General features: G+C 35.5%; 1 protein-coding gene across 8 annotated transcripts in view; it reads left to right on the forward strand.

Moving 5' to 3' along the window:
* The window catches only part of LOC117330758 (calcium-dependent secretion activator 1-like), a 111,748-nt gene that overhangs the window by 33,462 nt on the left and 63,180 nt on the right, over window positions 1-15,106 (forward strand). For all 8 annotated transcript variants that reach the window (XR_004533396.1, XM_033889231.1, XM_033889232.1 and 5 more), the window contains exons 2-3: window positions 1,698-1,778; window positions 9,278-9,435. Coding sequence is in view for 7 of the 8 variants with exons in the window: in XM_033889231.1 (XP_033745122.1) it covers window positions 1,698-1,778; window positions 9,278-9,435 (239 nt within the window). In the remaining variant the exon portion in view is untranslated. The remainder of the gene's footprint in view (window positions 1-1,697; window positions 1,779-9,277; window positions 9,436-15,106) is intronic.

A 15,106-nucleotide genomic window follows, 5' to 3' on the forward strand; every position in this document is an offset into this window, starting at 1 on the left:
GGCCCCATTCGGTAGGCACCATCTTTAAATGACCTAAATGTGTTGGTAGAATGATCTTATTATACAGTCCAACCAACCAGCCATCATCTTATTTCATTTCCCCTTCCATGAATTACATCCATTTTCATGATTTCCAACCCAGTGGCTTCTACTTTGGTCAAAATCTACAGACAGAAATTGAGTATTACCTTGTATATATATATATATATAAATAAGTCACCAGGCCCAAGTTTCATCAATATTCCATGTAAGGAAATTACTTAAATTAAAATTTTCAACAGGAAAGCATTAAAAATATAAGTAATTTTGTTCCTTCGCTAATATGTTTTCTAATAATGCTTTCCTATACAAAATTTTGAGTGAAGAAACATTGATGAAACCAGGGGCTGATTTGAAAGTCCATTTTCAGCAATGGTGCAGCATTATCTTTACCCAGCAGGAACTGTTCGTCATAACTCACATTATCAAAGTGAAATTTGCAAGAAATGATCTCTTGATGGTCAGAAAAATGTGCACATGTCGGTGAAAATTAAAGAGAGATGTTTTCCAGTGAATACCATGGGGCAGGCAACTTTGATCATGATGTATATATGCAGGAAAAAAAATTCTGCATGTCACTGGATGAAAGCCAGAACAATAAATACAGATGCCTTAATCAAATGTAGATAGGAATTTTCTTTCATTTCTGGCTGTATTTGTTGTATAAAGATAAGGAGATGGGACACAGACACAGCTTGTTTGATGTATGTGTTCAACACTGGACCAATGGTCTAGGTATATCAGTTATAGAACTTACACAATAAATGGCACTCAGAGTAGGTACTACCCATACAGACTCTAAGGACACACTTGTGAGCCACCAGCCATCCCATATATCAATGAATATACATGTATTATGTCAACAGTCCAATACTGGTCCCTATTGTGTTGTAGTAGACGAGTTTGAAGCAATTCATTCCTGAAATATTAATAAATATGCTTGAGAGGGCAACAGAATATGTAAGTGTCTCCCCCCCCCCCCCCCCCCCCCCCCCCCCCCCCCCCCCCCCCCCCTCTTCCATTAATGATAATTATTATTTTTCTTTTCATTTCTTTAAAAATATAATTCATAAAATTGAGAGATATTGATATTCTAAAGTTATGAATATTACTAATGACTTTAATAGTTCTAACTTTTGGGTGAGAAATCCGAAGTCTTCCTCCAAAAAATTTGTAAATAACAAATAACAATTTCATTGTATGGATTATTATGGCAAATAAAAACTGTATTAGAACAATTATATATATATTGATACAAAGTAAATATCAAACTCTTCAGAACAATTACATTGTACATACCGTAGATTGTTAACAAAATGCTTCCTTTGGAGCAAATGTTTTGCAGTTTTACAAAAGTTCAGAAAGACACATGTTTTTTGCTGCAATTATGAAATAAGCAGTATCTTTTACTTACAACATAACATTTTTTCTTCACTTTTGATAATAATCCTTGCAAATAGCAAAAAAAAAACTCCTTGAGAACACCCATGTTTACAGTAATAAATATACCAAGTTAATTCTGAAAATCACTTGTACTACCATTATTTGATCAGTATCACTTCTTCTACTGTTATATCCTAAGTATGTGTGTAATTTCTACAGTGAATAGAAATGTTATTGTTTTAAATAAGATATTCCATGTGTTTTCTACGTTTCAGCTGGACAGTGCTGATGAACAGGCATCCCAAGTACGACGGGAACTGGACGGGAGACTGCATCAGGTGGAACAGATGTCCAGGGTATGTATTTACAACTTCCAGACATAAATTTCCGGAACGGTAAAGTCATTAAAAAAAAAAAAAAAAAAACATTTTTCACAATTTTATTTTCTGAGTAGGCACATTTCTTCTGGGTCGGGTGGGTTATGCCAAACCCAACTATATTTTTATTTTGGCCTTAGCCATACTTTAGACAGAGGGGTTAGGGTAAGTCATGCTTTAGACAGAGGGGTTAGCCATACTTTAGACAGAGGGGTTAGCCATACTTTAGACAGAGGGGTTAGGGTAAGTCATGCTTTAGACAGAGTGGTTAGGGTTAGTCATACTTTAGACAGAGGGGTTAGCCATACTTTAGACAGAGGGGTTAGCCATACTTTAGACAGAGGGGTTAGGGTAAGTCATGCTTTAGACAGAGGGGTTAGCCATACTTTAGATAGATGTGTTAGCCATACTTTAGACTAGAGGGGTTAGCCATACTTTAGTCAGAGGGGTTAGCCATACTTTAGACAGAGGGGTTAGACCATACTTTAGGCAGAGGGTTTAGACCATACTTTAGACAGAGGGGTTAGACCATACTTTAGACAGAGGGGTTAGCCATACTTTAGATAGAGGGGTTAGCCATACTTTAGACAGAGGGGTTAGACCATACTTTAGACAGAGGGGTTAGCCATACTGTAGACAGAGGGGTTAGCCATACTTTAGATAGAGAGGTTAGACCATACTTTAGATAGAGGTGTTAGGGTTAGTCATACTTTAGACAGAGGGGTTAGCCATACTGTAGACAGAGGTGTTAGCCATACTTTAGACAGAGGGGTTAGCCATACTTTAGACAGAGGGGTTAGCCATACTTTAGACAGAGGGGTTAGACCATACTTTAGACAGAGGGGTTAGTCATACTTTAGATAGATGTGTTAGCCATACTTTAGACAGAGGGGTTAGCCATACTTTAGACAGAGGGGTTAGCCATACCTTAGACAGAGGGGTTAGCCATACTTTAGACAGAGGGGTTAGCCATACCTTAGACAGAGGGGTTAGCCATACTTTAGACAGAGGGGTTAGCCATACTTTAGACAGAGGGGTTAGCCATACCTTAGACAGAGGGGTTAGCCATACTTTAGACAGAGGGGTTAGCCATACCTTAGACAGAGGGGTTAGCCATACTTTAGACAGAGGGGTTAGCCATACTTTAGACAGAGGGGTTAGCCATACTTTAGATAGAGGGGTTAGCCATACTTTAGACAGAGGGGTTAGTCATACTTTAGAGACAGAGGGGTTAGCCATACTTTAGGCAGAGGGGTTAGACCATACTTTAGACAGAGGGGTTAGACCATACTTTAGACAGAGGGTTTAGACCATACTTTAGACAGAGGGGTTAGACCATACCTTAGACAGAGGGGTTAGCCATACTTTAGATAGAGGGGTTAGCCATACTTTAGACAGAGGGGTTAGCCATACTTTAGACAGAGGGGTTAGTCATACTTTAGACAGAGGGGTTAGGGTAAGTCATGCTTTAGACAGAGGGGTTAGTCATACTTTAGACAGAGGGGTTAGCCATACTTTAGACAGAGGGGTTAGCCATACTTTAGACAGAGGGGTTAGACCATACTTTAGACAGAGGGGTTAGACCATACTTTAGACAGAGGGTTTAGACCATACTTTAGACAGAGGGGTTAGACCATACCTTAGACAGAGGGGTTAGCCATACTTTAGACAGAGGGGTTAGCCATACTTTAGACAGAGGGGTTAGCCATACTTTAGACAGAGGGGTTAGCCATACTTTAGACAGAGGGGTTAGACCATACTTTAGACAGAGGGGTTAGCCATACCTTAGACAGAGGGGTTAGCCATACTTTAGACAGAGGGGTTAGCCATACTTTAGACAGAGGGGTTAGCCATACTTTAGACAGAGGGGTTAGCCATACTTTAGACAGAGGGGTTAGCCATACTTTAGACAGAGGGGTTAGCCATACTTTAGACAGAGGGGTTAGCCATACTTTAGACAGAGGGGTTAGCCATACTTTAGCTGAAGTCATACTAGCTCTATTTGTACTATTGATATGCCCTATGTCTATAGAGCTGTACTTCTGTGTCATTCTTCTCTTCACTGTCATTGAAATGTGTGAGATTTAATTAATATCGTAACAGGTGGCCAGGGTCCCCACTGACCAGTGGTCAGTCCATTAACAACAAGAGGACAGGTGACCAGTGGTCAAGTTCAGTTGCATCTCTGTTTCATCATCATCCTCAATTGTTCACTCTATGTTTTGCACTTTAGACTGGACAATCCATTAAATCCTACTGGCCATCCTAAGTTTTCCGTGCCCCGTTGAATATTAAGAAAAATGTTTTTGTCAAATAAATTTTCTTTACAATGACCAACCGTCCCTTAATCATAAATGACCCTATAGATCTTCAACAATAACAACATCACAATGACCAATACAACAATAACAACATCACAATGACCAATACTTAACATCAATATAGTGTAGCTTGTATTGGTACCAGGATTGGCTTGTGAATTATTAATTAGATAACATACTAATTAAGTGGACGAAGGGGAGGTAACCTTGTCTATTCAAGGTTTACATGATCGCCGGCAGAGTTTTTTGAAATGTACTGTACATCAGTGATTTTCCAATTTTTCATATGTAAATAAGAACAAATTAAATTAGATCAATAATTTGTTATATCCTGAGTAATTAGGTGGGTGATATTTATCAAATTTAAAAGTGTAAATTTTAATTACGGATATGACATATTAATCCTTACATTAAAATGAAAATCATCAAATGTGCATGAGGTAAGCAAATTTAGACTTGGAATATTTTATGCTTTTCATTATAATGAGACAATCTGATGGTATGATCGTGTTATAACACTGCAAGTTATTATTACAACTGTATATGTCAGATAAGATCCATATTACATGGCAGGCCATTTATGTACATTCTAATAACACATTGTCTTGATGAAAATCTGAAACAACTTGGCGATATTCTACAGGTGAAATGTATATGTTATTCAACAAGAAATTATTAAATTTTCTGTTAATTTCATTCTAATAGCCCACCTGGCCCAAAGGGGTTATGGTATAGCAAATCATACATTATAAGCATCTATATCTAAACAGAAGACTTGGTAGATTTCAATATGATGAATAGAAAGTAGCATTCTAATTGGTGAATATCAAAATTGATATATTTGTCATCACTAGTGATAATGTACAGCTGTGAGTGATGATATTTTTGTTTTGTATAAAATTGATAATTTCTAATTTCTTTTTTTCCTGGTAAAAATATGATAAAAATCAATTTCTCCTTTCAAGTAGTATTTCATTTCTCTACATTTCTGACCTTGGTGTTACAAACATTATTTCAAAATAAAGAAAAAAATATTCATTAAGAGATTTCCTTACATTGTGCAATGATTTCCTAATATTGATGAAATCCAGGAGCCTGATTGTTAACTTTTATGAGAATTGACCGCTTGATTGGGCTCCCACAGTTACAGCAGGAGATTCAGTCAATAACTTCATGTTCCACTCACAGCTGGTCATCTCACAGCTGGTCACCTGGTGAGCTGAGTCATGTCCAGTGACACATTCTACTGGATGAACAATATACGTGTCTATGACAATTAATCTAGAGAATGACCAAAATATGTGCCTTTAACAATTAATCTAGTAAATGACCAATATCTGTGCATTTAACAATTACTCTATTGATATACTGTGGAATGTTAGGTTTTCTTATGTCCATGTTATATATTTTTGGGATAATTTATTTTAATATGAAAATTTTAGAACTTGTTGAATATTAATAATTAGATTTACATACATGTTTATCTCTATCAGTATATTTTTTTGGGGGCTTTAGGAGTTTCTTTTTTTTGTTTGATTTATGAAACAAAATCCAAGAATTTTTCTATCATCTGGAATTAAGCTGGAAGGAAATATACTAAACATATTCCCAGAAATGATAAAATCATGCAATTTTTTTTATCTAAAATATCCTGAGGAAGTCAGATTTGTATATTTTATGTATATGCAAATTGAGCTAACTTTCATAATCTGACTTTTGAACATGCAGCTGACCCTTATTTAAAATATGACACATACGAAAAATTCACTTCATGGCTGTAAGATATACAAAAGATTATTAAGAATTGGAGACAATTTTGTTCAATAATTAACTCTTTTTCAGTGCATTAGGATACACAAATTGAATTCCTTCATTAAAACTCAGGAGACACAAGAATTAATACCTTTCCCAGATTTCATGATATACAAATCAAACCTTATATAAACTCGAGAGATGCATTTACAGGAGTTAACTCCCTTTCATTGACTTCAGGATACAAATCGAATTCCCTTATTTAGACTCTGGAGATTTATTAGCAGGAATTATCTTCCTTTCATAGACTTCAGGATTGACACCCTTTCTTAGACTTCTGAGTATGCAAATGAAATTCCCTTAAATTTGAGAGATATGCAATAATTAACTCCCTTTCGTAGATTTCAGGGTATAAAAATCAAATTTTGTTATTTGAATTTGGGAGTTACCTCCCTTCCTTAGACTTAAGGATTAAATTTCCTTATTAAGATTCAGGAGATATATTTATATGAATTGACACAATAATTAACTCCCTTTTTATGGATTTCAGGGAATAAAAATCAAATTTTGTTATTTGAATTTGGGAGTTACCTCCCTTCCTTATTAAGACGCGGTAGAGGTAGAAGAGCTAGACTTCAGGACAAATGATACTTGAACCATGCCTATACAAAGACTTGTTTGACGTCAATGTACCTTTAGCTGATGACCAACAGAGGGTCAGTAGCCATAGGCACAGGATCTTGTTGTGTGTCAACATAAATCTTCAGGATACGAATCTCTCTTGTGAAAATTGAACGTTCTGCATGTGTTTTATAGTGTAATAGATCAGATGTCAAACTGAGTGATATGATAGGGATAGTGTACTGGGCTGTAAACCCTGTCAAATGATGCCTTAATGCTGACAAAAATCTTCGTCCCTGTCTAGACGGTTGGGTAATTACATGTCTACAGTGCGGGGTTATTTCCCTTGTTCCTATCAATGTCTCTCTATTCTAGACAGAACTCTTCAGATTGCAGGCTTCAGCCATATCTTCACAGACGATTTAGTAAGCGTTTAGCTTCTCCATTGTCTGGCATAAATATTACATGAACTGAAGATTGATGGACAAATGGATAAGAAAGTGCACATTACTTGTGAAAGTTTTCCAAGAAAATTCAATTCCAAATACTGACAAACTTGATAAGTGACACCCTGTACATGTCATTGGTTGGCATTTTATTGGTGGGTAGCAAGTAATTCATCTGATAAGGGGGAAAAAATAATCCCCACTGACATGAAAGTCATTGCCTGTAGCAAATTATAAAAAAGTTCCGAACATTTACAGAGGAAGGGCAGGGTGGCTGGGAATACAAACATTAAGAAAATTTTATTAGTTGTCTTACGGTTCAGAAAAGGGCATTATTATTCTTATGCACATGGAGTGCCATAGCCATTAAAGACTAACATCAAAACATTTGTATGAGAACAGAAAGCTAATAAGAACAATTATAAATGTATTTACATGTTCTCCATTGGAAATTACAGCATATCATGAAATATTCTTACAAGCAACTGGTGGAATATGCGAAGGTGGTGTAATGACCGAGTGTTAAAATTGTATGGAAAACATTACTCAGAAGAAAGATACGATCATTGTATTAATAAACATTGTAATAAATTCTAGGTCCCAAAACTACATATCTGTATTACAAATATAACGCAGAGAAATTATCCCGTCATCATATGACTAGACTATGTAATAACTACTAATATGTCCCAAAATCACACATCAGATTACAATTATAACGCAGAGTAAAGATTCCAACCTTGTACGACATAACTATGAACATTCCAGAATTCAATAAGAAGAATTAGAAGAAACTAGGTTACAAAAATTGGCTGTCAGACTGCAACTTGAATGAGACTTTTTAGGTCAGCTTATTCTATGGAGACAGATATGGTGACAAATATTTTGTCTGCTATAGGGAACAACCAACCAATTGAAAAAATACATTTTTGAAACAGCCCCTGTGTATAGAACGTTGAGCCAAGGATAAAATGTCTGGCAGCCACTGATTGGCCAGTATGTTATGAAGTGAGAAAATAGATATGTAGCCTGATAGGTAACTATCAATAAGAAATGTTGATATAAATTTCGTAAGTCTGATTGATTTTTTTCCCAAAAGTTCAGGTAATAATAATAAACAGGTAAACATTTAAGATTTTTGAGAATTTTACTGCGAAATTTTTTTGAGAATTTTTACTGCGAAATTCACCTATTTTCAAAATGGCTACCCTGGAGAAAATTTGAGCTGAAGGACCCAACTTTTTTTTTTGATTAGGTGTTATATCAGACCCTAAACTTTTGTTATAAACCATAATTGTCATATTGAATTCAAGAATTTGAATGAAATACTCCAAAACGTTAACACTAAAGTCTATGGGAAAACAATTGGTTGGTTGGTCTCTATAAAATTATCCTGATAAGATATTAGTACTTTCTCAGATTATTGGAGTGCCTTGTACTGATAGGATATATAGGGTGGTGTGTGACATATTGTATAGGACGATAATGTGAAAAGTTGGCAGATATTTCCAGGTGAATAGCTCTCACAGAATCCAGAATATTGATAGAATGCAGGGCTTCCATAAGACCCTTGGAAATAGTCTTGGAAAATGAAATATGACTCTGGTTTGAAGGGACATGTTTAATATGTATGTTTTGACCCTTCAGATTTCATAAGAAATGCCCATTTGACTTCTGACATTGCTGAAAGTCATGTGTCAAATGGAAGCCCTTCATGTACTTTTTGTGGGAAAAAAAGTTTGAAAATCAGTAGTATCTACCATAATGTTCTGTGTATTACCAGCTCCATTAGATGGCTACAAAAGCCAAAAAGATGGTTTTATGATTTAAAGTCTGCAGATAGCCCAGTCCGATATATTGCCCGCAGGTTATCTGCTACCTAATAGAGTACAGGTTCTTTCCATCAAGAAATCCCCCATGGTATTGTGTTTAGCCCACACATTTGAACTTTATTGCCTTGGCACGTGTACAGTGTTGATAAACGTATTTCCAGATCTATGTGTGAGTTTTTTGTTTTGTTTTTCTTGATATGTCCAGGTATAGGTAAATGTATGTATCATGCATATTTCGGATGTGAACAACAATGTCAGCACTTGATCGTACACCAGGGAAACACAAAAAGTCAGCTGGTATTCAACAAGTATCGTTTAGCCAGCAGTTTTTAATTTTTTGAAAAACCTTTTCTCAAATTCAACAGATAGCCGACGGGGGCCTTTTTTTTATTGTTTTAGAATTGTATATAGCCCATGGACAATACACAGGAAATTATGGTACACTTATGAGCATTGACCTTCTTTCAAAAACTTGACCATATAATTTTCCCATTTTCTTCTCTCAGTTGAGGAAGCACCCGAAGTTTGTTGTGAAGGAGATGGAGAGTATGTATGTTGACGAGCTCAAGTCAGCCATCAATCTGCTCATGGCCAACCTGGAGAGTCTGCCAGTCAGCAAGGGTAGCACGGACTCCCGCCTACAGAAACTCAAACGCTACAACAGGTAACCATCATTGCTTGTCGTAGGCTGTCGCACAAATAACTCTAGTTGGATAGCACATTTGGTCACTTAGTACAATAGGAAATCAAAATCTTAACTTTTGTCTTCTTCTTCTTCTTCTTCTTCTTCTTCTTCTTCTTCTTCTTCTTCTTTTCTGATCTATATGATATATATTATTGTTATTGTTGTTGTTCTGTTCAGTGATTGTTGTTGTACTTCTGTGTACAATTAGATTCATAAATGTAAATGAATGAGTCCACATTCTAATTAATTTTTTGTCTGCCTTAATGTTAAAGCTCACATGGCACCAAATGCCAGTGAGCTTATGGTATGGTGTATGATGTCTGTCATCCGTCGTCAGTCCGTCAACTTCTAACTTCTTCTACAAAACTACTAAGCACCTAAGAACTTGGATGTGGAAGAGTACACTGTATAAATTACCTTGATCTATTTTCAAGGTCACAGGGGTCAAATATGTTAACAGCTTCAAGAATCTTCTCAAGTTCCAGAAGACCGAAAGGCTTGATATTTTGCCAATAGGTACCTTGGTTCGTTTGTTTGGTGACTACCTCACAGAACAACATACGGGAGGCCCATGGCATGCCATCCTGAGCATTTAGGGTTAAGTGTCTTGCCCAAGGACACAACCACGTCAGTACTGACAGGCCCATTTCTGAGCTTTCTGCGAAACAAAAACCAGCACGGTTAAGGAACTTCGTACCTCAGATCTTCACCTGAGACTACTTGGCTGGCACTATAACCGACTGAACTATCGTGGCCCCCTTAGGACCTAGGACAGAGTAGTATAAAGTTTTGTCATAAAAAACTATTTTCTAGGCCATATAGGCCAAATAGTTAGAATTTCCTTTGCGAATCTTCTGCTCATGTTCTAAGCCAAATAGTTATAAGTTCCTTTGCGAATCTTCTGCTCATGTTCTAAAAGATGCAAGTTCTTCATCTTTGGCCAGTAAGTACCTTCTATGACGTGATATGAAATTCCCTCATTCTAATGACATTGACCTGTTTTCAAAGTCACATGGGTCAGATATGTTAAAAACTTTAATGATCATCTTTTCAAGCTACATAAGACCAATATGCCTACTATTTTCCAGCAGGTAACAAGGATTTATTACTGTAAAAATCCTGCATACAAATGGCCTTGGCCTATTTTCAAGGTATCTGTTGTGAAATATGAAATATTATGACCAACTAGGTCTAATACACAGGATCAACAGATAGAATGCTTCACATCACACTTGTTTACACTGTGTAAGAGGAACCCTGAAATACATGGACCAAAAAAGTGTAAATGATGATGTGACTTTGCTTCATTTGATGCGAGAAAAACACTAAAAGAGGTCATTTTTTGGTATCATTCACCGACTCGGACAATGCATCTATGCAAAACCCAACATTATGATTCACCAATGCCTCAGTGAATCTATCACCTCTGTTCGAAATATTGTATACAAATACCTGAAACATCACTAACATATTATGGTCAATATGAAAATTGGAAATAGTCATTTTGCCATGATTCCAATCTGGCCATGTGAGCAATTCAGGCCTTCTAAGTATAAGTATAAATGAAAAAATTAGATATTTTTAAAACAGGAGAGAACAGGCTTAAATTTTTGAAAAAGAAACTAACACGTAATGAGATTAGGCTGTTGTATGATCTGATCATTGCTTTGATGTTGTTGCTTTCTATTCAGCTACAAAGTAAGATACATAGGCAAAGATCTTGTAGAGTTGATTAGCTGTTGGTTAACCGTCGACATCACTAAAATGCCATCTTTTTTTAAAAGTAAAGATAGAACATTTTAATGTTTAATGCTCAGCAAAGACGTATCAGATGTTTGACCTTATTTATAATGAATAATCGAAGGATCTATCATGGGACAAGCCTGGGCTGAATTGAAATGTAATTTTTTTTCTTCGATACAATTATGAACGTTGTTTCATGTAGGATGGTTGTGTTATTTATCAGTTTTGATAATTAATGTCGTTGATCGTAGTTGTAGAGCAGATCCTGGTACAGTTAATCAAGATGTATTGTAATACTGATGCTGTTTACTTTCTGAAATTGATAATGCATGTTGGTGATTGTGGTGTGAAATCATCCTCCCTAATTCAACGCAGTACTTCACTGTTCCTCGATCATCATCTCTATTTAAAGTTGCATAGGAGCTTATGCAATGGTGAGCATCTGGCATCCATCCAATTTCAAATTTCTCCCTAAACTAACTTCTTCATGTTCCAAGGTCATAGCGTCTTGTTACTTGGCATTCAGTTAAAGGAAATATAGGAAGTAATTCTAATAAATGACCTTGACCTTCTTGCCTTGTGTAATATATTATCTTCAAACGTATGTCACTGTGATAAACACCCAAAGCTTTTCAACACAGGTCTGCTGTGCATAAAGTTAATCACCGTGCAGTGTTAACGTGAATATTCTTCATCAATTTGACTTCAACCCTCTTCAAAGGTCACAGGCGCGAAATTTGGCCTTCACCTTTTTGAAGGTCACAGATACAGGAAGTGTTTACCAATGTTACAATGATTGGTACAGACTCTTTGGAGCCCTTGTGTAGCTGTTTACACATTGTTCTGTTTTGTAAGCGAAATGCTGATGTCATCATATCGGAGATTATCAACATAAAATACCCCATAATGATGGGGCTCTGTTCGGCTGCAGTAACCATGATTACATTAATGTTGTAGTAAACATCGCTTCATGGCAATTGATGAGACATTTTCATCGTTACAATCTATTGGCAATATATCATATGGTTAAAGAGCCAAAATTGATATTGTGGTCACTAGAAATTATTTGTTTGTCTCGTAGAGACATATGATGGAGGTGAAACAATACAAAGTTGTGATTTTTCTAGCTTTGCCTACACTAGAGAAGGAAGTTACGTAGTTCAGGTTTGTAGTTCAGGTTTAGTGTAAAAGAATTGTGCCAACCATTATTGGTGTAATATATATATATATATATAAGTACAGATAATATAACGTTAACTAAGATCAGGAAAAAAACTGGAATACTGAGAACAACATGAGAATCTGAGTAAAAACTAAATATTCAAATTGACTTGAAATTGTGTGTACCTTCAATAGACAATTAGAATATAATTACAGTTTCTAGTTAATTTAATCTTATTAATTTCAGTTCTATTGGGAGCTCATTGACACTGTGACATAATTACAAAGAAATTTTGGTTTAGAAAATTAAAACAGAGAAGTGGAGACTACAGAATGTATAGTTAAGTTTAGGCCGCATTGATTTTTGATAACATTCTAGTAGTTGCTTCTTTTTAAAGAATTTAGCAAACTTGATTTCTTTAGGGAACCAATTCAAATTATTCAAAATAAAAATTGCACTTTGTAATTAATGAGACAGATTTTTTAGCGTAGCGAAAAGCTAATTGCTTTTAGCAGTAGTTAATTGATTATAAATAATATTGAAAATAGGTCTTAGGGTTGTAGTGGTCACCAAGGGGGTAAATATTTGTCACAAAATATTTTATAACAGTAAATTGACTGTAAATTAGGACTTGTTGATTTCAGATATAGACGTAGGATTTAGGTGTGTTATGGAACAGTGACTTGTTGATTTCAGGTATAGAAGTAGGATTTAGGCTTGCTACAGAAACGGTGACTTGTTGATTTCAGGTATAGAAGTAGGATTTAGGCTTGCTATGAAATGGTGACTTGTTGATTTCAGGTAAAAACATAGGATTAAGGCTTGTTACGGAACAGCGATGTATTGATTTCAGGTAAAAAGGTAGGATTAAGACTTGTTACGGAACAATGATGTATTGATTTCAGGTAAAAACTTAGGATTAAGACTTGTTACGGATCAGTGACTTGTTAATTTCAGGTATAGACGTACGTCCATGCTGATAGATCTTTTGTGTTGCCCTTCTATCTATGGTAAAATATTGTAAGTAAAGGTTTGATGTGTCTGCACGCTCATCTCTGGGTCATATATGTATCCGAGCAAGGGGTCAACACTTGTGGGTATTGAACTTGGACCTGTTCTACTGCATCTAGCTTTACTGGAGCCTACATCCAAAAATTACAGTCTCTAGTTGACCGTTAATGGTCTGTAATGTATTTATATAAGCATAGAATACCCTGCACCAGTTCTCCAGCCACTGTATAAACATATTACTTAGACCTACTTTTCTTATCAATGTGCCTGTCAATAGAATTTGAAAGGCCTAATGTCCATTATTTACTAATATGTTAGCTGTAGCAAAGAAAACTTATAAAATGTTATGTTTGGAGGACAATTTTCAACTCAGAATATAGTATTTCAATTAGCGATATTAAGAAGAATATAGAACATTGTCACAAAGAAGTAAATTCCTGTGTGGAAATCCAGAATCTTATGTGATGATACAGAAAACATCCCATGTATACTGTAGCTGACGAAATTTTCCTGTTTTGTTAATAAAACAATAATATGTTTTATGCAGATTCAGTTGATGACTTTAATGTATTTTTTCGGAAAAGCTTGATAAATACTCTTTTGTGAATAAATTATATATATTTCCATAACTTTGTTCAGAATGGTATTGGATTGTAGGGAAAAAACGTACCAGGATTTAATCAATAATTGTCAACTGTTCCAAAAGACTCGGTGGCAAAATAATAAGAAAGAAAAATTGAGATTCTGATCTGACAGATTAAGGCACTGTGGTTTCTGGCACACCCAGGCAATACTTTTACTAAAAAGGATTCCGATTGCTGTGATTTTGAATATTAACTCAATGAAATTTCATGTTTTCTGGAGCAAGAGAAAATTACAGGATCCATTATTTTAAATACTTTGGTAGCTAAGATTGTAAAATTGTTATTTTTTTCACCATTGTCATTTTTCAGCTGTTAAATCAGGATAAAATGTGTTTCACTCAAACCAAAATACTCTGTACTTTTGAAGTTTCTCATGATTTGTTCAAAAGATGTCGAAATTAAACAGTTTTTTTTTCATTCAAACATTTTTCTGCTTAGAATACAAAGAATATCTCCAAAAGAAAGTTCAGAAAGGTTAAATTATGAAATTAGTAAATATATAAATATGTAAGTTATTTTGATGAACATTCAACGGTAGAAACATACAAACTAACCATTTGATAGCTAACATATTACAAGGCTTTGATATTCCATTAATAAAGCTGATATTATTTTTAGCCCATCATCAGAATCAAATCGCCCTATCCATTGTCAGTCTGTCTTCTGCCATCTGTCTGTCCATCCGTAAATATTTCTTGTTATAGCTATTTCTGGAGAAATATTGGAAGAATTTTTCTCAAACTTCATATGGTGGGTTCCCTTTGGTCCTAATTGTGCCCATTTGACTCTGATCAGGAAACAAAATGGCCGGCGGGAAGCTGTCTTTGGTTTTGACAGTTGAAGTTTGTTACCGCTTTTTCTTGGAAACCGCAGGAGGGATGTTTCTCAAACCTTACATGTAGATTCCCCAAGTTGTTCAGAATTAAACAAGGAGTCAGCTGACTGAACGTCAAGGTCATGTTGTCTTAAAGTCAAGGTCACATTTTGTATCTTTTCACTTATGAACCTTTTGTTGAGACAATAATAATGGCAAATTAAGGCAAGGACCTTGTCAGCAGAGTAAAGGTCAAGGTCACTGGGTTAGAGGCCA

Source organism: Pecten maximus, chromosome 7 (genome assembly GCF_902652985.1).
Source record: "Pecten maximus chromosome 7, xPecMax1.1, whole genome shotgun sequence".
NCBI classification, from domain to species: domain Eukaryota; kingdom Metazoa; phylum Mollusca; class Bivalvia; order Pectinida; family Pectinidae; genus Pecten; species Pecten maximus.